General features: G+C 37.9%; 1 protein-coding gene across 1 annotated transcript in view; it reads right to left on the bottom strand.

Moving 5' to 3' along the window:
* The window catches only part of FAM98B (family with sequence similarity 98 member B), a 35,352-nt gene extending 17,691 nt beyond the window's left edge, over positions 1-17,661 (bottom strand). The window contains exons 1-4 of the mRNA XM_008702263.2: positions 17,519-17,661; positions 10,523-10,668; positions 9,262-9,396; positions 2,556-2,734 (exon numbers count right to left, since the gene is read on the bottom strand). Coding sequence (XP_008700485.2) covers positions 2,556-2,734; positions 9,262-9,396; positions 10,523-10,668; positions 17,519-17,589 — 531 coding nt within the window. The 5' untranslated portion in view covers positions 17,590-17,661. The remainder of the gene's footprint in view (positions 1-2,555; positions 2,735-9,261; positions 9,397-10,522; positions 10,669-17,518) is intronic.
* Between the last annotated feature and the right edge of the window lie 7,629 nt (positions 17,662-25,290).

Below are 25,290 nucleotides of genomic sequence, written 5' to 3'. Positions count from 1 at the left end.
GAATTTCTCCGTGAAATGGCACACTATTATGCACACTCTTATACAGAGTACAATTCTAAGCATTCTGGTTTCACGGTTCAGAAGAAAACCTAGGTGAGCAAGCCCTCTAAATTCTAGTCACCACATACACATTTAGTTACTTTTGCAAAGCAACACTTTTATTTTAGTGAACAAAATATCAGACATTTGTTTTTGCTTTAGCAATACCAGCCATTCCAATAACAGTAATTTATCCTGAAGAAAATGGCTGAAAATGACAGCCTAAGTTGGGCTCACCCTCCGATCTGAAGTAACTTCCATTATCTAAAGAAACAATTTCAAAACCAAATGGCCTATTTACAGTGTCTTAGTTATAAGGTAACTAGAGAAAATAATCGAGATTTTGAGGAATATGAAGCTTATTTTACGTTAGGGGCACTTTTTAAGAAAAATAAAAACTGCGAACAGAAAATTAGCTTAGAAACATGGTGGTGAAGGCGAGTGACTGTAAATGGGTACAAGGTTTTTTTTGAGGGTGATGAAATGTTCTAAAATTCTATTTGGATAATGGTTGTACCTCTAAATACACTAAATATAATTTAAAAATACTAAAATTTATCAACTTTAGATGGGTGAATTTGATATGTAGAATATATCTTCAGAAAGCTATTTTTTTTAAATTAGCTTAGAAAGAACCTGTGCAAATGAGTGGCCCCAAAGCTTAAGCTTTACTAGCTTCACAGCAAATATGCCTGTACAATTCTTACATATTATAAAGAATTACTTTAAGAGAGTCAACTTCTGTAGATTTCCCAACTATTTAAGTACCTCCAACTTTGATCATTTCATATATTACTAAAAGCATGATTTGTAACTCCTCATTCAAGTAGGATTCTGAATGCATACTTATAGTTTCTTACACATAATCACATTCAGCTCCACTCCCAGGATTTCAACACTGGACAACAGTGTTTTAGTAAGTTTAAGAATGAAATCCAAATAGACAGAGAGGAGTTAAGAGCACAGACTCTGGAGGTTGCCTGTACTCCAACCTCAGGTCCACCACTACTACTCAGAAACATGCTTGTCCCATTTATTAAATCTTTCCTCATATGGCTATTGCAGAGAATAGTAGTAATACCTCACTATACGTGATGTGAGAACTAAATGAGTTATTATATATAAACATTTAGAACAGTAAATCCTGTATGTTTGTCATTAATATTACTATAATTACATTAGATTCACATTTGAACAGCTTCAAGTTAGAAAATAATAATTTTCTTCCCCACTGGTGACAAAGTGTATTCTGGACACATCACCCATACAATAAGGAAATTTTTGCTTTTGACAGGAACTGAATGGAGAAAAAAATCTTTTTAAGTAAGTATTTGGCCACAATGGCCAAGTAACAACTACCTTATAATTAACCTGCCAACATCTGAACACGGGCATTACTGCCCTACTTCAAGTAAAGAAACAAGAGGTTTGCAGATATTTTGAATACTAAATGAGAGCCATAAAAGGGAAAAGCCTCTTTGGGATCAACACGTAGAAGCACTGGAAGATTAGCAAGAGCCTAGAAATCTGTCAATGTGAAATTCTCCAAGACATTTTAGCCAATTCCAGATCATTCTTAATCCAGATGAAAAGAGAAAATAAGCATTGAAGAGTAACTTGTTAATTACAGAACAATGTTTTTGAGCAATTCACAGTGTTATTCTTTGGACTGCAGGTTTCACAAAAAGAAAAAAAATGTCTTTAAAATTGTATTTTCATCTTAATGATACCAAAATTCTCTATGTTCAATGAAGACAAATCTTTTTTCAGTTCATAAACTACCAAAGCAAAAGTATTTTATTCAAGGATTTAGCATAACACAACATGTCCAAAAACGGAGTTTTAATACCTATTCTTGACAGTGCGAATGTTCTTTTCCTTTAAAATAAATCCTGTATTAGCCCCCCGAGGACTCGTAGGAACTAGGCCGGAACCTGGTGTACAAGAGCAGCATTCTAATATATGGCTCAATGGGGAAGAACAGTAGTTTAATGACTGAAGAGAAAATTTCAGAAAGTTTAAGGTATACAGTCTGTGGTTGTTTTTAATACATCAGGGTACTCATCCATTCATTCTCTATACAACAAACATACTGAACACCTATCCACCAGAAACTGTGCTTGCTCACTGCCAAAGACAACCACATTACAATTCTATTAACAATTTTTTTTTAAATGTAGTTTGCCTTTCACTTTGGAGGATTACTCTACTTCTTTCATTATATTACAATACAACTTTATTTAGGACAGGGATCCTTTAACTTGCCAAGTGATTTCTAGCACGGAAAATTCTCGAAAGGCCTAAGGGCCCTCACTCACTAATTCCTGAATATTAGCTATAGGCAAATTAAGTCACATGCAATATTAATTCAAAATCCAAAATTTAGTTTATAGAAGATAAACTTCTCCTGAAATGGAATATAGCTTTAAAGGAAATATTTTCATTTTTAATATAACATTTACATGTTAGCATTTAATTCCATTTTTGGGAAATGAAAAATAAAACAAATACAATACCTTTGATTCCACTTGGTTTAGCATAAGCGGAATGTCAGAAGTTGCTGACTTGGGTACACCAAGAGTATCACAGATAGCTTGAACTTCCTGATAAATTTCACTGTTTTTATCTAATTGAGAATCTTTACGTTTCTTGTTCTGCAGTATCTGTAAAGCTTGAAGCTCTGTACTTAAAAATACTATAATAAAAAAAGGGAAAACATAATGTTAAAATATACAAGAACTACTTAAAAATCCCAGTTCTAGGTATACATCCCAAGGAACTGAAATCAGGAGCTCAAAGAGATTTACACTGCCAAGTCCTCTGCAGTACTGTTCACAATAGTCAAGAGAGGGAAACAAGTGCCCTTCAATAGATGAATAAAGAAAATGTGGTATACATATTATATGATTCTATATGGCATGCCCAGAATAGGCAAATCCATAGAAACAGAAAGTAAATTAGTTGTTTCCTAGAACATGGTAGTGGGTGGTAGGATTAGGGGCATGGGATAGGTTGGGGAGGCATGGGGTGTGACTTAATGGATATAGGATTTCCTTTTGAGATGTTGGACATGTTGGAAACTTAGATTGTGGTGATTCTTGCACAATTTTGTGGATACACTAAAAACCATTGAATTGTAGTTTAAATAGCTGAATTTTATGATATGTGAGCTATATTTCAACAAAGATATTTTTTAAAAGAAAAAAAAGAAAATGTAGTATATATATACACAATGGAATATTATTCAGCCTTAAAAAAAGGAAATCCAGCCACTTGTAACCACATGGATGAACCTGGAGGACACTATGCAGAGTGAAATAAGCCAAACACAGAAGGACAAATACTATGTGATACCACTTTTATGACGAACCTAACACAGTCCAACTCATAAAGCAGAGAGTAGAATGGAGGTTGCCAGGGGCTGGGGGAGGGGGAAAACGGGAAGTTATCAAACATAAATTTTTACAAAACTGGTAAGCTGTTTTAATAAGGTTTTAAAATCAGAAGGACCTTGGCATAGTACTCATAAGCAAAGTTTGATACATTTTGGTCAGTGATCGCAGGGTCTTGAGATCAAGCCCCAAATCAGGCTCCCCACTCAGCGGGGAGTCTGCTTCTCCCCCTCTTCCTCTCTCTCTGCCCCTCTTCCCGCATTTGCTTTCTCTGAAAATAAATAAATAAAATCTTTAAAAAATATTTGCTAAGGAGATCATTATGTTAAGTGTTCTTATCACGAAAACAAATAATAAAGAGGGCAGGAGGAAACTTTAGAGATCATGCCTACTGCTGAATTTAAAATCCAGTAGGAGAGACCCACCAGTAAATCAGTAATTGAAGAATGCAGAATGTATAAAATTGAAAATATTCTCTCTCATATGCACGGAGTGTTCAACTCAGGGGAGAATGTATAGCTTTAACGGATCTATAAGCTGATAGAGCAATCTGAATAACCACTGGCCTTCGGGACAGACCACCCCAGGCTGTTCACAAGTGCCTTTACCATCATTTCATTTAATCCTTTCAACAGCCATATATAAGAAAATTACTCAGAACTCTCACATGGTTACAGTTTTGTTTTAAATTAATTTTCACTATAGTAGTTAAAATACTAGATTTTGTTTTTGTTTGAAGTTATGCACACACACTACAAACACACTCCACAACATAGTAGTTTCAACTTCAGCTGAGAAGTACTATCTGAGAAAACTGTTTAAAAGTACAGACAAGGTAATACCTTGTATTATTGCACTTCACTTTACTACACTTCACAGACAATTGCATTTTTTACAAACTGGAAGGTCTATGGCAAGCCTGTGGCAAGCAAGTCTATCAGTGCCATTTTCCCAACATTTGCTCACTTCCTATCTCTGTGTCACATTTTAGTGATTCTTGAAGGGGATTAAAAGTGCTATTCTAGTGAACACACAAATCAGAAAGTGAAACAGCCTTACTGCTGATATGGAGAAAGTCTGAGCAGTCTGAATAGAACAAAGCAGCCACAACATTCCTTAAACCAATCTAATCCAGAGCAAGGCCCTAACTCTCTTCAATTCTATGAAGGCTGACAAAGGTGAGGAAACTGCAGAAGAAAAGTCTGAAGCTAGCAGAGGTTGGTTTGTGAGATTTAGGGAAAGAAGCTGTCTCCACAGCATCAAAGTACAAGGTGAAGCAACAAGTGTGATACAGAAGTTGCAGCAAGTTATCCGGAAGAGCCACAGCTAAGATAATTAATGAAGGTGGCAATGCTAAACAGCAGACTTTCAATGCAGAGAAACAGCCTACTATTGGAAGAAGATGCCATCTAGGACTTCTCACAGTTAGAGACAAACCAATGCCTAGCTTCAAAGCTTCAAAGGGCAGGCTGACCCTCTTGTAAGGTGTTAATGCAGTTGGGGACTAAGTTGAAGCCAATGCTCACTGACCACTGTAAAAATCCTGGGGCACTTAAGACCTTTGCTACACCACACCAACTCTGCATGTGCTCTATAAATGGAACAACGAAGCGTGGGTGACAGCACTTCTGTTCACGGCACGGTTCACTATTTGAAACCCACTGCTGAAACCCACTACTCAGAAAAAAAGATTCCTTGCAAAATAGGACTGCTCATTGACAATGCACCCAAGGGCTCTTGCGGAAATGTACAATGAGATTAATGTTGTTTTCGTGCCTGCTAACACAATATCCATTCTGTAGCCCATGGATCAAGGACTAATTTCGACTTTCAAGTCTTATTATTTAAGAAATATAATCCCTAAGGCTATCACTGCCATAGATGACTCTTCTGGTGGATCTGGGCAAAGTCAATTGAAAACCTTCTTGAGAGAATTCACCATTCTAGATGCCATTAAGAACATCCTTGATTCATGGGTAGATATCAAATTACCAACAGGAATTTGGAAGAAGCTGACTCCGATCCTCATGGATGCTTTTCAGGGGTCCAAGACTTCAGTGGAGGAAGTAACTGCAGATGTGGTGGGAGTAGTAAGAGAACGAGAACTGAAGATGTGACCGAACTGCTTCAATCTCAGGACAAAACTGAACAGATGAGGAGTTGGTTCTTAGGGATAAGAAAATGGTTTCCTGAGATGGAACCCACTCATGGCGAAATACTGTGAAGACTGTTGAAATGACAACAAAGGATTTATAATATTCCATAAACTTAATTGATAAAGCAGCAGGAGGGTTTGAGGATAAACTCCAGTTTTGAAAGAAGTTCTACTGTGGGTAAAATGCCATCAAATAGCAGCGAGTGCTACAGAGAAATCGTTTAGAGTCGACTGATGTGGCAAATTCACTGTTGCCTTATTTTAAAAAACCGCCACGGCCACCCAACCCTCAGCAACCACCACCTGGATCAGTCAGCGGCCATTAGCACAGAGGCAGGGCCCTGTAGCAGCAAAGATTACAACTTACTGAAAGCTCAATGATAGCTAGTATTTTTTAACAATAAGGCATTTTTTAATTAAGCTATGTACATTTTTTTACGTAATACTATTACTGCACACTTAGTAAACCACAGTATATTGTAAATATAACTTCTACGTGCACTGGAAAACCAAACATTCATTTGACTCGCTTCACTGTGATATTCACTTTATTGCAGTGGTCTGGAGATCAACCCGGAGTATCTCCGACATATGCCTATACCGGTGCCAGGGTCCCACCGTCACAGATTCTGAACCAGCAGATCTGAAGCTGGAGTTAAGCACCTGCAAGGTATTAGACCCAAGGTGATTCTCATAGGCAGGCAGGATTGAGAGCCAGTGACTTAAAGACTTTTCCACAAAGTCTACACGTGACAGTCAAAAGAGCTCACAAAAAGTTAAGATCAGTATGTATCAAACTGTGCTTATGAAGATTATGACAAGGTCCTTCTGATTTTAAAAATTAATTTAAACAGATCACCAGTTCTTCAAAAATTTGTATTGTGGACAGAACCTAAGCTGGTCTGCCTTTGTTTTGGGAAATGTGTTCTATGTAATACTACAAACAAGAGTTCAGTCTAATACTTAAAATGCTAATGCATGCCGATGGCCAACAACACAGTGAAAAGTCTTCTTCCCACCAAAGATCTTCAGATTCCCCCTGCCCAGAGGCAATCAATATTAACTTCTTGGGTATCTTTTTAGGCATATGTGTATGTATACAGAGAATACATATCTACCACTCACACACTTTTCTTTCATACAAACAAAAGCATACTGCACGTATTCTGTGTTATTTTTTAATTTACCAATACATCAGAAATCATTCCGTATCAGCACATTTGATCTATTTTCATCCTAATGGCTGTATAATGGTATCACTGCAAGGATAGACCATTTCTATTTAACTACTATGAATAATGCCATAATAAACATCCTTTTTACATATCTCTGTACGCTTAGGGAAATAGGTATATATTCCTAGTCATGGAATTTCCAAGTCAAAAGATAGAAGAATTTTAACTGTGATACTGAGAATTTGCCCTTCTAATAGGCTGTACCAGTTATTTATTCTCCCACATTTTCATGCCTATAGTATATGAGACTGCTTACTTCCCCTAAATACAATGACCTCTTTTTTTTTTGCTTTTACTCACCTGTTAAGTGAAAAATGGTACCCTGTCATTTTATTTTTATAACTCTTTAACTCTAAGAAATACTGTGCATCTTTTCATGTTTAGAAGTCATTTTTTAAAAACTTTTTTCTGTAGAGTGCCAGTTCATTTCTTTTGTAATTTACACATTTTTCCAGTGAGTTAACTTTTTCTTCTTGATTTATAAAAGCTCCTCGCATAGTAAGGACTTTGGCCCTTTTTACTTTATACATGTTGCAAACACATCCAAGAAAAATATGAAGAGGCTTATTATATCAGTATGTTTTAAAGACAGTCAAACTCAAGATAAAGATGGAAGAGATGGTGGTACGGCTGCGAACTGGTATAATATCTCTGGAGCAAAATATGGCAATATACACCGAATATTTACCTTTAAATATTTATAACTTTGTCTAAGTAAAAGTAACCAAAATTATGAACAAATTAAAAAAAGAATCTAAATACCCATTATATAAAAATGTTACGTACATAGCATAGAATGTTATGTAGCCAATTTAAACTATTTTTTAAAAAAAATTTTTAAGTGATGGGAAAATGCTCACATTAAATGAAAAGAAAAAAGAGAAGGAATTGTATCTACGACAGACTCCAATCTATTTAAATGTATGTGTATATAGGAAAAAGATGGAAAAGAAAATACACCAAGACATTATTAATGACTCTCTCTGGGGAGTGTGATTATCAATGATTTTTTTCTTTACAATTCTATTTTGTAACATTTCTATGATGAGTATATAATTTTTTAACATATAAAATTTACCATTCTATTTGTAAGCGTACAGTGGCATTAAGTACATTCATACTGTTGTGCAACCATCACCACCAACTCCAAGAACATTTTTATCTTCCCCAACAGATACTGTACCCATTTAACACTAATTCCCGGTTTTGCCTCACCTTCCAGGCATGCATTTTCATAATCAGAAAAAGCTATACCAATTTCTCTTACATCTCCTCTTTACTTTTACTTGTATCATAAGCCTGCATTGCTATTATTGCTCCGATTCTTAGCAGATAATGCAAACAGCAAAACACAATGGAGTTAACCATTCGCACTGACTGACAGAGCATGCAGGTTCCTCTAGGCCATTGCTTCTTAGCTTCCTTTCTGTCCCAACATATCTAAGGGTTACTGTGACCTACCATTATTAACAATGGTTCATTAAATCAGTGACTCATACTAAATGGGAGATGAGGAAACAGTGTAAGAAACGGGGGAGGGGAGCACATAATTTTCATCCCCCAAACACATACAAGGTAATTCGAATGTCAACATTACTATCAGTACCACTCAACATTTATGATTTCTGCACCAATGAAACAAACATTACTAACACTACAGCCTAGGAGGAATATATCACATGGATCTCTTTATAAACAGTACAACCTAAAATAATAGAAATCTTCAATAATAAGGATGCTAGAAAAATTCTTTCAAATGGCCATTGTCTGTAGAACTTTCAAAACAGCATGAAATTTAACTGAATTTTAAAAAATTTTAAAGGACCCCAATACAAATACACTTATTATTTATGGTAACTGTTTGGACGTAGGGTAATCAATACTCCAAACTTACCCTTGACAAAAACAGCCCACACTCACTAGAATTCAAATGTCACAGAACATAATTTTTTAAAAAATTGATATAATGCTAGCACCTACAGTAGTTTCTAGTACAATAATCGGTGATCAGTAAATATTTTTGAACCTACTGTCATTCAATGCCTATCACTAAAAACAAGATGTAATAATCAACTTAGCTGCCTAGTTTCAGAGAGTTTTAAGAATAAATAGGACTCTAAATGACCAACTTTAGTCATTTAGTCATAAATGCTGCGAAATTAATTACATGAAGGAAAAGTAACTAAGATAAGATATAAATCACAAACACGGGGCACTCTATATTGGCAAAATAAATCATAAGTATTAGAAATCTTAGCACCTTAGAACTTATACTACATTTATATAGGTATCTCTAAGTCAGCTTCGGATCTTAAGTCAAAGGTTAAAACCTTTTCAACATACAAAATTTCTAAAGCTTCACTAATGAAATTTCATAAATCTTGAAAATAACAAAAACCACAAACATATGAGTTTAAATGTTCAAAGAAAGATAACTTACATAGAAGCTTCAAACAGTCATCCTTCTTTTTTAAACGGTCTTTAATATCTCCCGACACGAGTACAGAATATGGACATGCCATTTCTTTTAAAAACCCACTTATCTCAAGCTGGAAGCTTTCTAGATCATCTCTCCCTTTAAAGAAGAAAAATCATAAAACACTTACTGAATATTTACCATATAATCTGAAACTATAAAATCTACCACTAGTTGATTTCAATTTTACATTCAATTATACATTTTCAATTTGACATTAAATCCTTACATGTGTGACCCCAATGCTTAGGTAAAGGTGATCAAACAACTTCTACATAAATAAAGTAACAGTTAAATTTAAGAACTTAAGTATCTAATCATGACATAAATATTTTTCTATTTCAATCCCTGACGAATATTTTCCAACGGACTTTCCACAAAAACAGACAAATTGGAAATACCTTATGTCGGTAACTGAAATATTAAAAGCATTACTATGGCTGTAATTATTAACTGGCTTCAGAGCAAATGATCTATTTCTATTGTATTTCTACAGATTCAGATAATAAATGCAATCATCTAATTAAGCCTCATTGCTTATCTTTCTTTCATAATCTTATTATGCAGGAATTTGTGCCACATGTTTTCAATTCAGCTAATTTTACTTTGCTTCAAGTGAATTCTACTGGATGTGGCAAGAAAAGCAAACAACTGAGAAGTAAGGACAGCTTCAGAAGGGAAGGCTATACTGTACCCTATCAAATGCTCAATCATAAAAAATTTTTTCAGTTTAGTTCTCTATCTGAAATTCTACCAATTAAAGACCCACAAGGACTCCAGTTACCAAGACAGTAATGAATTAAATAAACATTTCTGAGGTAGCACAGGAAAGTTTTTTATGGTATTCCTATGTGAATCCATGTCCTGAGTTACAGGCTTGCTAATACAACTTTAATTACTTTAAAAAAACAAAAATAAAACCTTAATTTAAAATAAGCAGTATTCAAAAACTAAACTGCTTAATCAAATTCAGACTCTACTTTTTCTAAAGAATAATATTAAGGTTAAGACTGTAAACAGTCACTGTTTATAATCTTATATAAATTTAAGAACCAATTTTGAATTAATATAAAATTTAATCTAAAGATATTTAATATCACATACTGTAGTTCTTCATAACAGTAATGATTTTTCTTCATAGACACATTGTAGGCAAAACTATAAATCATAAGCTATCATTTCACTTTACTATTACACAAAAGTAAAAAAAACACAATGGCAATACCAGCTGAAGTGATACTTTCTTCCAAGTTGCACAATGATTTTATCTGAGAGCCTAACCAAACACAGAGCTCTGAAAATTCAGGTGAAGACAGTCCACCCTCTGCTGCCTTGGTAAGGGCTTGCTCTTCTAACAGTGGTCCCTTATACCTAGAAAGGAAGACATAAAAGGTTTACAAAAAACAAACAACTGATAGTACTCTATATTAAGGCCTGCTGACTATTTTTGCAAATAAAGTTTTAGTGTAACACAGCCAATAAATATATCCATTCACAGACTGTCTCTGGCTGCTTTCACACTGCAATTGCAGAGTTGATAATATGGTCAGCAAAGCCTATCATTTTTATTATTGTGTCTGTTATAGACAAAGTTTGCCAATTTCTGCCCTATATAATTGACATCTGGCTTTTTTCCTTTATCATTCCTTAGTAAAATTATCAACCAATTTTAAGATAAATATTACAACACGAAGTCAAATAGAGCAGAGTCTAATAACCATATACTAGTAACAAAAATAAGAAAAAAGAACAGATGCAAATTTTAAATTAAAAAATTAAAGCTGAGGGACGCCTGGGTGGCTCAGTCAGTTAAGCATCTGTCTTCGGCTCAGGTCGTAATCCCAGGGTCCTGGAATCGAGTTCCATATCGCACTCCTTGCTCAGCAGGGAGTCTGCTTCTCCCTCCGCCTGCTGCTCCCCCTGCTTGTGCGTGCTCTCTGACAAATAAATAAATAAAATCTTAAAAAAAAATTCCTTTCCATGTGATGAAACTACCTACTCAATATACTGATAAACATTTGTTTCATTTTGCTTTCAACTTTTAGCAATTTGTTTTGATTTTTTAATTTTGCTTTATAATTATGTAAAACATTAACATTGTTTCAAAGTATAATTTAAAAACAAGGTACATTCAAACAAATTTAGCTTGCAATCTTAATCTTGTTCCCTCTACTCTGTTGCCACCCGCCCCCACGGGTAACCATGTTTATTAGTTTGGGGTTGGCATTCATGTTTTTAAATATAAACATACATATACTTCTTTTTTTAGATAGTCTACTATACACTGTTCTTTCTATTCCTTGCTTTCAACAATACACATTCACATTACACACATACATTTACATATACAGCAGACCCTTGAACAACACAGGGGTTAGGGGTGTCAATCCCCACGTAGTCGCCAATCTGCATATAACTCTTGACTCCTGAAAAACTTACCTACTAATATCCTACTGCTGCCTGGAAGCTTTACCGATTATATAAATAGCCAATTAACACATACTTTGTATATGTACTATAGACTGTATTCTTAACGATAAACTAAAGAAAATCATAAAAGAGTTTTACAGTACTGTACATGTTTACTGAAAAAAGTCCACATACAAATGGACCCACATGGTTGAAACCCACGTTGTTCAAGGGTCAGCTGTACTGGAGATCAGCAGAGACACTACTCAATTATTTTATAGGTGTACAGTACTCCACTGTCTGGAGTATTATGCCCCTAGTGAAGGATATTTGGGTTATTTGCAGTGTTTTGCTCTTATAAAAAAAAATCTGGCAAATTTTTGCCAGCTTGTACCTGAGATAGATTTCTAGAGGTGGGACTGTTGGGTCAAAGAGTAAATGGATATGTAACTTTGCTAGATACTATTAAATACTCCTCTACAGGGGTTGTACCATCAAGATGTAAGAGTACCCATTCCCCCATAACTGACCAAAGTCGTCAAACATTTAGACTTTTGACCATCTCGTATCTCAGTATAGTTTTAATTTACATTTCTCTTAAGAGCAAAGCTGTACTTCTTTTCATATGTTTAAAGACCACTTGCACTCCTTTTTCTCTGAATTCTCTTGTCATAGCTCATGAAAGGGGAGTATTTTCAAATCCTCATTTCGCAGGTAAATTAAGGCTTAATGAGGTTAAGATACCTGCCCTAAGTAGCAGGCTAGGCACAGTAAAAAAGGCATGCACAGATAGATACAGATATAGCTAGAGATACTGATAATTATATTAATTCACTTAGTCTTCACAGCAATGCTCTGAAGTCGGCATGATCTTAATTCTGCAGGATCAGAAGACAGTAACTAGGTGATGACACTAGGATTTAAATCCAGAGTTGAACCCACACACTCCATACGAACTCCAATTTCTGTCTATGCTAATAAGGCAAGTTAAGCAAATAACCTGGCCAGATGACACAGCCAGGTAAAGGGAAAGCTGGGACTAGACTACTGTCTCTGCTCCTACGGGCAAGACTGATTCTTCTATATGTTACCTTTCCTCCATATCTTACAGTGCCTCTTACTGAGATTTAATAGTAAATATCGGTCTTTCCGCTGACTTGCTTTCATCTCTACAGTAAAGAAATAATCATAAACTCTTGAATAAATTTAATTAATTCATGTCATTGGTGATAAGTTATTTTTAACTGAAATGCCAATTATATAATTCAATAAAATTTTTCAAATCACCAAAAATACTGAATTTAGAAGGGAAAAAACCCCCACAAACCTTAATGCCTCAGCTAATCACATCAGGTAAAAATAAAAAGAAGAAAAAATGCATTTAACAAAATTGAACATCTAATAACAACCACAATTATAATGGCAACTAACACCAGAAACTGCTCTTACACTAGGCCAGTGCTGGGTGCTTTATGTATATTACCTCACTTAATTGCCACAATATCCTATAAGATAGGGATTATTATTATGTTCTTAGTTCATCCTAGGTATTTATATTTAATTAGGAAAGCGCTACTCTTATTCCAAACACTGGGGACACCTCCCCTAGGCCTGGACTGCCCCAGGGCCATCTATATAAGAACCACAGCTGCTGGTCTGACACCGCTTCAAGCTCTCAGTGATCCAAATCTTCAATCCACTAGGGCTATTGGCAAACCCCCCCCCAAAGACACAGCTGGTACCTAATTTATCTTCTCTTTTCCATCAGCCAACATACAAAATGACACCCTTTCCTTCCCCCTGTCATTTATACACCCTACCGGCTTGCCTCTGATCCAGCTCTCCACTTCCTGACCCAAGCTCTTCTGCTATGTTTCATCTATAAACAACAACTTTCCTAGACTGATAATCAGAAAGATCACCCCTACCACCTCTAGCTTTTGTGATTTTACTCTCCGAAGTTCTTCAACGGCAGATGGTAGGGTTTTTTGCCCTCCTTGCTTCCCAAAACAGCATCCTCATCACTGCTCCCCCACCATCTTATAAATACCTCCTTTTCTCTTTAGCTCAGGCCAGTCAAATTTGCCATTCTCCCTCCTGTGGTTTCACCTATTAATTCATTGGACACTCCCCAAAATTCCCTGTGCTCAGTTTTCCTCTCCATTCCTATTTCTGCCATTTGCCTGTATACATACCCTATGCAATACCCTGAGCTCTCAATTCCTGAAATTCCTCTTTTTCAGACCTTTGCCACGACATGTCAGTGAGGCACCCCTTAGATCTCGCCATGACTGGGAACTACTCTACCTCTGAAATCACTAAATCAAACATGTCACTCCCCGACCACAACCTACTACCTATCCTTTCAGCTTGCTCTTTTGACCACTCACCTATCCTTGGATCTCATCTCTACCTCCGTTCCATTGGTCACTCCATATTCTCTCTCCCTGCTGTCTTCATTTTCTTTCCTTTCCAATTTAGATTCCAAGGTGTATCATTTCATTTTGGTGCTCAATAAACACTTACTGAAGAAATGAATCCTTCATACCATCATCCCCTTCAGCTCTAATATCCAATCACTAAGTTCGACAGTGTGCAATTTTTTCCATATCCACTTCCACTGAGTAGTCATCGATTCTTGCCCTGACTACTAAATTCTCCAAACCATTTCCATCTTACCAAAGTAACTTTTCAAACTAAACATCTGATCTCTCCCTTTTTTATTTAAAATCCTTTAATCATGCCCCACTGCTGTTATGACAAAGAACAAAATCCACAAGGCAGCCTAAAAGGTGCTGCATGCCTTGGTCCTCCCCTAACTCTTCCATCAAATCTTCCACAGTCTTGGCCATGCTCTCTGCTCACCAGCCACATGGGCCTCCTTCCAGTTATTCTCATACAGCAAGGTCCTTTCCACTTTAAGAGCTTCCATATTTTGTTCTCACTTTAAGGACACCCTCATCCTTCTTTCCTATCAACCTCACCTTGTTTACTCTTGTCCACCTCCTGCTGTCCTATCCTCACAGAGGTCCTCCTGTCATGTCATGTCACCCTACTCTTTTCCTTTAAAGAGCTTATTACGATTTATGATGTTTGTGTGATCACGTCTGTTTCTCCACTGGACTGTAAGCTTCACAGGTACAGGGATCAATTCTATTTTGCTCAGCAACGACTTCTCAGAACAGTGTTCACATACAGTTGTGCTCAATAAATAACTGAAATAAACTTCCTTCCATAATGCTGATTCTCAACTAGGCTGTGAAGCTCTTTAAAAATATGTATGGGGGGCACCTGGGGGGCATAGCGGTTGAGCGTCTGCCTTCGGCTCAGGGCGTGATCCCGGCGTTATGGGATCGAGCCCCACATCAGGCTCCTCCGCTATGAGCCTGCTTCTTCCTCTCCCACTCCCCCTGCTTGTGTTCCCTCTCTCGCTGGCTGTCTCTATCTCTGTCGAATAAATAAATAAAATCTTTAAAAAAAAATATGTATGCCACACTGCACCCTTGAAGATCATGATCCAGTCGATACGGTACAGAACAGACTGGAACACTTTATTTCACAAGCTCCATACATGACTCTGATGCAAAACCAGGGCTGAGATCCACTCTACAAAATCATACGATGGTCAGAACTAAAAAAAGACTTCTGAAATCATGTGCTCCAGCCTCCTCTTTTCAGATGAGGAAACAAAGTTATTCCCACCGTTTCATGTATATCACTGAACTCTTCTTTCACATAGATTTTCCTTTTTATTTCCTCCCTTTAATTTCCAATTTTACCTGACAATCTAAAGTACTTTCACTAATATCCTAAATGTTTCATTTGCAACAGAAAATGCATTACTCACAATGTTAGAACAGTGTTCAATTACAACCACATATTTTAAGTAAATACTACTTTCCACATTTCATTATCATTGTAAGAAAAATCAAACTTCAAAATTTTGTCCTCAGTTACTCCAGGAAAAATTGATTCTGAAGATATCAACTGTTTTACTTTCCATATTGGATCATCTGAAACTAATTTTCCTTGGTAAAAAAGCAAGATTATAGCAAAGTTCATTTTTCAAAACACCTATAATAGAAACAAATTCGGGGCACCTGAGTGGCACAGTTGGTTAAGCATCTAACTCCTGGTTTCGGCTAACGTGGTGACCTCAGGGTCATGAGATTGAGCCCCTCAGGAGGGTTTGTGCTCAGGGCACTGTCTGCTTAAGTTTCTCTCTCCCTCTCCCTCTGCTTCTCCACCACCACCCCCTCTAAAATAAATAAATAAATAAATAAATAAATAAATAAATAAATCTTTTTTTTGGGGGGGGACAAATTCAAGTAATGAAGGAAGAGAAAAAAGCACTGACTTTCTCTTTTTCATAAACTATTTACTGAATCATATTATTTTTACCTGGAGAACCTGGGATCTCAAACTATTTGGTATCTACCCACTTCTAAGTATTTTAACTTCTTGTTTTGCTTACCTCCTTAACCAAGTTAAGTGGTAATTTCCAAGAGATTTCACAGAATAAAAATGTCCCTTAAATAATCACTGGCTCAGTTATTTCATTTGACAAACCTTTATCCTGGATCTATTTACTAAATGCAAGGCTCTGTAACATCGCAAAGTAGGTATTACTGGGGTCCAAAAGAAGCAGCTGATAGAAGAGCCAAACGCAGCTGTAGAAAAAAATAAAGTGGGGTGGGGGTTTCAAGTTTCACAATAGAACTGCAAAGGCACAGCCTATCCCATTCAAGAAACTCCAGCATGTGGCAAGGCAAACAATTGTGCTGATGGCTCCAATCTCTTTAAGTAACGTGTATTTTTTCATCCTAAACTATCTGGCCCTACGTCTATCTCTATGCACGCTCTTCTTTGAACTTCTCTTCATTCACCCATTCATTCAACCGTTATTTATTCTGCCAGACCCCACTGTAGGATGTTGCTGGGGACAAGTCAGGTAAGGCACCTTATTTCCTGGAGTTGCGGGGTAGGGGGGCAGTGCAAGAGAGGATAAATAAATACAGGACAAGACAGTTTGGGATGACAACAGCTGTGAGTAAAAACAGGCTGGGGCTGAGGGAGACTACTTTGCATGAACTGATATCCGGGCTTCGAAGTATTAACATCATTCCAGGAGTTCTCACAGCGCTTAGCATTCTGCGTTGTAAATGCCGGTAGACTCTTTGTAGCCCCCAACGACTATGTGAGCTACTAGCGATCTGAAAACTATTTTCTTCCTCTGCCTAGCACATAAATATACATTAATTAATGCACAGCACCACGGTAATGTGGTTAAGGAACAGATAAAACGGTTGAAATGAATGGACCCACACTTAACTTGGACACTTCGTCCAGTTAAGGAAGAAATTCGCTCCCGAGCGAATTTAAGCCACAGGTTGTACATGGCAGGTGACAACAGTCCCCAGCCACAGTCGGGGTGCCAGCATCCCCCAACCCCGGGCGCGACAACTACGTCAACAAAAACAGCACCCGCGGGGCAGGGACACACTCCCCCGAAGCGCTGGTGCCAGCCCGGCTGCTTCGCGCCAACGCCGCGGCTCTCGGCTACGGAGTTTCGAGGCCAGGAGTTTGGAAAAGGGGGCCACGCGCCCCAGCTCTCCGGCCCTGCTCCACCCCCCAAACGGATTTCTCTCCCGCCTCCCTCTTAACTCCGTCGGCGCCGGCGGGAGCGCGGCGGGGAAGGAGGCCTCCACCGAGATGCCGGAGCCCCGCGAAGACCCACGGAGAGGAGACCGCGGCAGCCAAGCGGAGAAGGAGCTTACGTTTTCAGGGGAAGGGCGTCCCCGGGAATACTCACCCCAACGCCTCCAGGGTGTCCAGCACGTCCCCCTCCATCGTAGGTTCGGGACCCGACTCCGGCCCTCTCATGGTCCTTCGGCCCAAAGCTGTTCAGCGCTCTAAGAAGCCCGCCGGAAACCTGCGTCACGGCGCCAAGGTTCCGGGCGGAGTCTCAGCCGGGACTGCCTAGGAGCGCCTCTGACCGGGGGCGTAACCGTTCCGGCCCGAGGCAATCGCCTCGCAGGAACGAAAACCGCTTTAGATACCAATGCGAGGTTGTTAAGACAACAGTAAATTATAGTAATAAAAAGGTTTCTTTGTGCTGGGTCTTGTCTGTGTGTTGAAATCAATCTTAGTAAACACCGTGATTCTACCCAAGTTGTTCTCAACCTATCAGGCTCGGGACCTCCCTTTTAAAAACAGAAGTCCTGAAATGAAACCATCATCTTGGGCTAAAATTGGTACATAATACTATATATCTACACAATTGCATGGCAGTGCTCCAACTTAAATAAAGGGGAAGTAATGGATGACAATATTGTTACTGTGAAACGTAGATCAACGAAGTGATAGATCGGGTGCTTGCACCTATGTGTGGAATCCTCTTAAACACACATACAGACTTTGTATTGCTGACGAAGTGTAGGGGAGTTGTATAAGAAACAAAAATACCACAGGCAGAGTAGGGTAGTTGATGTGATTTTCCAAAGTTGTGACTAACTCTCCATAAAGTTCCAAACAAAACAATATTCCTCTGTGTACTACTCGTGGAGAATTCAGACTTTATCTAAACCATGCAAAAAATATTTTAGGGTTCATATGTAAAAGAGTCAGTTTTAGCACTGGGCACCTGGGTGGCGCAGCCAGTTAAGGGTGGGACTCTTGATTTGGGCTCAGGTCAGGATCTCAGGGTCTTGAGATCCAGACCCGTGTAGGGCTCTGCCTTGGGCGTGGAGCCCGCTTAAGATTCTCTGTCTCTCTGCCCCTTCCCCCCCCCCTCAAAACAAATCAAAACAAAACAAAAACCAGCTACATCACCTACATGAATATCCAGTGAGACTACGGAAAGCTGTGCAGAAACACAACTATTGGCCCTTGTAAGGGGCTGTACCCTCCCTTGCAGAATATAGCATCCCTTGCCCCAGTTCAGTAACAGTAATGCCCGCACCTATTATTGCTACATATAAAAAGCTTACCCATAAAATTATAAAACTCTGAGGGATGCTTACCCATAAATTTGAATCCATTCTATAATGACTGCTCTACCATATATCCCAGGCTTAAATATAAAATTATTTGCAGTTTAATGTATCTGAATTCATCTCTAAACCAAAGAGAGAGAATGTATGTTGAGTGGTTACTGCCTCCTTCAAACAGTTGCAGAATCATAGGAAGTACTATTCTTAGTAATCTTGGCAAAAAAAAGTCTTTACAAACATCAAATAGAAATGAGGTAACTGGGGGCGCCTGGGTGGCACAGCGGTTAAGCGTCTGCCTTCGGCTCAGGGCGTGATCCCGGCGTTACGGGATCGAGCCCCACATCAGGCTTCTCTGCTATGAGCCTGCTTCTTCCTCTCCCACTCCCCTTGCTTGTGTTCCCTCTCTCGCTGGCTGTCTCTATCTCTGTCGAATAAACAAATAAAATCTTAAAAAAAAAAAAAAAAGAAATGAGGTAACTGTTCTTCATTAATGTTGATCTTGAGTGTTCTGCGATTTTTTCTTAAAACAGCAAAACTGAGGCACAGAAAAAAAGATAAAAATACAAGAAAAAAAAGCATGACAGATATGTGGGAAAGATAAAAGGGCAGATGCTAGAAGAGATTCTAGACTCAATCTAAGAAGAAAAGAGATCACATTAAATGTAAATATTAGAAATGAAAAAAAGACTGAAAATTAATTATCTAAGTGTGAATCTCGAGAAGCTGAAAAACAAAGCAAATTAAATACCAGAAAACAAACAGGTAGAAATAACAAAGAGACATCTGTAGCAGACAGAATTGAAATGGGAAAAAAGAGAGAAAATTAAATCAAATTTGCATCTTTTTTTGCAAAAACTAATATCAACAAACCTTTAGTCAAGTTAATAAAGAAAATAAAAGATGACGACACAAATAATCAATATTCAAAATGAAAAAGGGGACATCGTTACTGTTCATGAGACATTAGACAGTTAATAAGAGGATGTTAGGAACAACTTTATGCAATAAATTTGAAAATTTACATGAAACTGACACATTTCCTTGAGAGACAATTTAACAGAAATAATATAAGTAAAAACTTAAATATGAATGATTTCCTATCTATTAAAGAAATCAAGTTACTAATTAAAGTTCACCCATGAAGAATACTTCAAGCCTGGATTGCTTTCCTGATGAATATCTCCAAACATTTAAGAAAGAAAGAACACCTATCTTATACAAGCTTTTCCAGAGACTAGAAGAACATAGAGCATTTTGCAATGTTTCTTATCAGGACAAAATTACCTTAACACAGACATAATAAGGACATTACTAAAAAGAAAATCGGGAGTCGACTGCGTGGCTCAGTCGTTTAAGCGACAAACTCTTGATTTCGGCTCAGGTCGTGATCTCAGGGTCGTGAGATGGAGCCCCACATCAGATTCGGTGTCTCTCCCCTCCCCTCTGCCCCTCCCCCAACTCCATGCACTCACTTGTGCGTGTGTGCTCTCTCCCTCTCTCAAGTAAATAAATCTGAAAGAGAGAGAGGGAAAGAAAGAAAGGAAAGAAAGGAAAGAGGGAGAGAGGGAGGGAAGAAGGGAGGGAGAGAGAAAGAAAGAGAGAAAGAGAAACAGAAAGAGAAAGAAGGAGAGAGAGAGAAAGAAAGAAAGGAGAGAGAGAGAGAGAGAGAGAGAGAGAAAGAAAGAAAGAAAGAAAGAAAGAAAGAAAGAAAGAAAGAAAGAAAGAAAGAAAAAGAAAGAAGGAAAATCTGTAGACCAATTGCTCTTCCTAACAGAGAGCTGCACTTAGTCATTCAGGTAGGCTCAAGTCATTATCATAGCTTAGATCTTTACAATACGTGTGCCGGGCCAGTGGGATAACCAAATCTTGACCTGTACCTCATGCTACACACAAAAACTAATTCCAGATGGACTGTAGGTATAAATTAAAAGATGACACAAAGTTTCTAGAAAATAACATAAAATACCTTCACGTACCTGTGATAGGCAAAGATTTCTCAAGCCTATTGATTAAAGCTTTTGTGTCTGTCTTGGGAAATTTTTGCCTAATTCTACAGGATGTGAATATACTCTACATTACATGGTCCACTTGGTCTTTATTAAGTTCGAAAAAATACCCCATTACAAAATTGAGAAGATAAGCTACACAAGTGAGGGAAGATATCTGCAATACATACATTTGGTGGGCTTTGATATTCAGATTCTGTAAAGAAATTCTTCAAATCACTTAAAAAGTCAGACAACTCAAAGGGACAAGTGGTCAAAAGACGTGAAAAGGTACTTCACAAAAGAGTGTGCAAATGATCGGTAACTATATGCAATAGTGCCCAGCCTCACTGTCGGTAAATAACACAGATTAAAACAATACTGTCTGCATCCGTAGAGATCTCTATGGACAATCTCTGAGTACACAGAAAATGGTTAGAATTAGACACACACCCACACTGATGATATCTAGTGTCAGCAAGAATGTAAAAACTAGAACTCTCATACAATGGGGATGTAAACTTGGGGGGGTCAGTGAATTAAACGGTATTTGTTAAAGCTAAATCTATACAATCCTCGTGGCCCAGCACCAACAGCCACGTACATGAATGCTCAGAACACTACTATTCATAGCAGCCAAAGACTGGAAACAATCCAGAGGGGTCCCGAAAGGGTTGCCAACAAGGGCCCCCAGGGTTGGCTTTTTATAGAAAGCTAACCAGGGTTGCATGTGCTCCTTCTTTTCACTACATCTGTATCTTTGGGGTAAATGCCTAACAGTGCAATTGCTGGGTCATAGGGTAGCTCTGTTTTTAACATCTTTTAAAATGGGTAAAAGATGAAATACTCCTCAGCCATCGAAAGAAAAAAAGAAAGAGAGAGAGAGAGCGCGCGAAAGAAAGAAAGGAGAAAGAAAAGAAAAAGCAAGAAAGCAAGGAAAGCAAGAAAGAAAGAGAAAAGAAAAAAGAAAAAAAATTTTGCCATTTGCAACAACGTGGATGGTACTAGAGGGTATTATGTTAAGCAAAATAAGTCAATCAGAGAAAGACAATTATCATATGATCTCACTGATATGTGGAATTTAAGAAACAAGACAGAATCATAGGGGAATAGAAGAAAAAAATGAAACAAAACGAAACCAGAGAGGGAGACAAACCATAAGAGACTCTTAATCTCAGGAAACAAACTGAGGGTTCCTGGAGGAGAAGGGGGTGGGGAGATGGTGTGGCTGGGTGATGGACATTGGGGTGGGTATGTGTTGTGGTGAGCACTGTGTGTTGTGTAAGACCAATGTGTCACAGACCTGTACCCCTGAAACAAATAACACACTATATGTTAATAATAAAAAGAAAGAACTATAAAGGAAAATTTCAGTAAAAGTTCATTTGACAACCAAAAAAAAAAAAAAAGTATTAGGCCCCAAATTATGATCACATCCCTTAGATAAGATCCCCAATTACCAATTTTGTCAAATAGATCAGTGGCTATCTTGATCTTATTTAATTGATCACAAATGTCCCCTATTAATTGGGCCACCTGGCAGGAGATAACTGTAATGTTAAAACACATATGAAGAAATTTTTCACACCCCAAATGGTGTAGCAATTGTAGACAGTCAATAGTGGTTCTCATCCTTCTCTGAATTTATTTAACTCTTGGCTGAGTGCATTTATGCCTGGGAAATATCATTTAGAGGCCTGCTGAACAAGCATACTGTCTCACTTATTTTATATTGCAGTCCTAACGTAAGTCCCGGAAGTCCCACAGCGAGCTTTGAGGCTCTTTTAACCAGGAGGGCTGTTGTATGCTTGGTTAAAGCATTTGTTTGCAATTTACGTCAGTAGACATGGCTTCTAGAATCAAAGGCTATGAGGGATGAAACCATCAAGAAGCCCTTTTTGTTTGAGGTCCAGTCTTAACAATATCCTAATTACAAGGAATCACTGGCAAATGGGAGGAGACTTGTCTCAGGAGATAAGGGTATCCCAAAGTGCATCATCCAATCTAATTATAAAGAAAGCGGGGCCATCCATTATCTCCATGGGTTACGCTCTGGCTTTTAAAGAGCGATTTCATCATCCCAGCCGCATAGAATTGGTCAAGGTGATAGCTAAGTTATGTAATTGTTGGGAAATCTATGCCATTTCCCAGTTGTTCAAGTAATCATATGCCCATGGGGTCCTGTCATCCCCACAGAATGATAAGCAAGGAGATTGTCTGTACATGAGCTATTGTGGTAATTTTTCTGAAGTTTACCTCAAGTTGTCTAGCTTAGGTAAACAACATTCAAAGACAATCAGAACTAAAATTTAGCATCCACAAAGTATGGTATTGAAACATTTTCTCTATAATAACCCTCATTTCCAGAGACAGCCAAATAAGACTACGGTGTTTGAAAAACAAGTCCAGTTTTAACAAACGGCATAATTATTTGCATAAGCTCAGCAAGAACGATTGATCACATAGCTCTTTTAGAAACTGCTTTGCTGGAACTTCTTATAAGGAATCTCCAGGTCGAACTTTTAGTAGCTTCTCCAGGCCAGAAGCCAAGCCAAGTAGTTGTCATCAGACATGCCTGCAAACCTGTAGATTGGGTGGATTCCTCTTCCCGAGGTCCCCAGTACATCCTGAGGTTCCTGCACCTGCCAGGAAGTGACATTCTTTACTCACCTGGTGAGGCTGCTGGGAACTCTGTAAGCCAGGTATCAGGCCAACAGTTCCAAGGGGCTTTATGGCTCCAGGTTTCATAAAGTCAACCTTAGTTCCTGAAAGCTGTTTGGTCATATCTGAGTCTACGCATGTCTCTCAAATATGACATTCCAGTCAAAGCCTTGGTAAAATAACCAATGTTTCCGATGATGTCCTGTTACAAGGAGAACAGATTCTTATTGAACTTATGCAAATTACTATGATTCCCATGGAAGAAAGCTTACTGAGACCTTTTGAATTTTAGAGGGTTTAGGGAGAGAAAAAAGTTAAATGCTTTAATTTGTTTACAAATGAATATTTTATCATACTTTTGTAAGTCATAGATATCTTAAGAGAAAGTTTCCTTAATCTGGGAGAGCAAACATTAGAGAATCAGTGTTTCAACCAAGAGTTACAAAAAACTATAATCTTTTTTTTTTCCCAGTTCACTTAGTCCCATGTTACTCTTCTTGTTTAAAATGCAACTTGAGGGGCGCCTGGGTGGCTCAGTCGTTAAGCGTCTGCCTTCGGCTCAGGGCGTGATCCCAGCGTTCTGGGATCGAGTCCCACATCAGGCTCCTCCGCTAAGAGCCTGCTTCTTCCTCTCCTACTCCCCCTGCTGTGTTCCCTCTCTCACTGGCTGTCTCTGTCAAATAAATAAATAAAATCTTTAAAAAATATATTTAAAAAAAATAAATAAAATGCCACTTGATTTCGTTTTGAAAGTTTTTACCCATCTCAGTTTTGATCTTACAGATATTGAATAACTGCATTTGTCCTAAAAGTCCTTTTTATGAACCTCCTTGAAGATGAAACTCGTTTTGCAAGAGAATAAGAACAATGATCAATGACAAAAACTCAGAGATGGACATTATTAATGATAGGTGAGTTCATTATGATGCAATTGACAAGGAAACTCAGTTGTTTCTGTGTCATGTAACACTTCAGTGGCCAGAACAGCAGTGGTGATGACCTACCAGGACGTAACACACCAAACCAACCAACCTAATTAGTCAACGGGCCTTTGTTCACAATTTAAATCTTGGGTAAGTTTGTTAAGACATTAGAAAGTTTTATTAAAGCACGTGCCGAAATAGGATTAGGGATTGTCAAAGACCTGATAAAGGCAAAACATAGAAACTTTTTTTTCTGGGCAGGCGAAAAGAAAACAGCTGTTGACATTTTATCAAGAGCACCAACAATTCAAGAAAACGCCGTCTTTTTAACAGAGAAATAGCAGACTTTCGATCTTAAACCAATGTTCTTGTAAAATCCCTTGATTTTAATGTTAATCCGTCCTGACCACACCTAAAATCCCTTTCCAAAGATTTGCCTCCACAAACCTTCTACAACTTTCTTTTGCATTCAGATTTTGTCCCAAGTCATTTCTCTGCAACCAACCAGTCTCATTTAGGACAAAATTGCTTTCTTTTACCTTCAACAAAAACGTATTCCCATTCCCTTTATCTTTCTTACACATCTCCTACTTTTCTACATACAGAGTTGCCGAATTTTGCGCTTTTAGAAATCTTCGTCTCCGGTGAAGACTAAGTAATAACCGATTGTGAACCGTCACACCGGAACTCCTTACATGGCAAATTTATGAACTGGTTAAGCACAAAGCATGCTTACCCGCAGATTTAAATACCCTTAGTTTCTTTGCCATAAGTAGTCAAAAGCACAAGCCTACGTCCAGTAATCATGATTTAGTACCTTATGCTATTTGGAAAAGACCTAGATGTCCAATGCATTTAATCCTGAAGACTCTGAAAACTATTTTAACAATGTCATATGAAAACTTTGATTGGACAGACAACCATCATTTTAGCCATCTTTTTGCTAACAAATTGCAACAGAGATAATACAAGCTTATTCGATCTGCAGCAAACCTTGGCAAAATAAAAGTTTCACATTTAATG

The sequence above is a fragment of the Ursus maritimus genome, unplaced genomic scaffold, assembly GCF_017311325.1.
Source record: "Ursus maritimus isolate PB19 unplaced genomic scaffold, ASM1731132v1 scaffold_35, whole genome shotgun sequence".
Lineage (NCBI taxonomy): Eukaryota > Metazoa > Chordata > Mammalia > Carnivora > Ursidae > Ursus > Ursus maritimus.
Note: the sequence above shows the minus strand (reverse complement) of the source record. Positions and strands in the feature narration are given on the sequence as shown.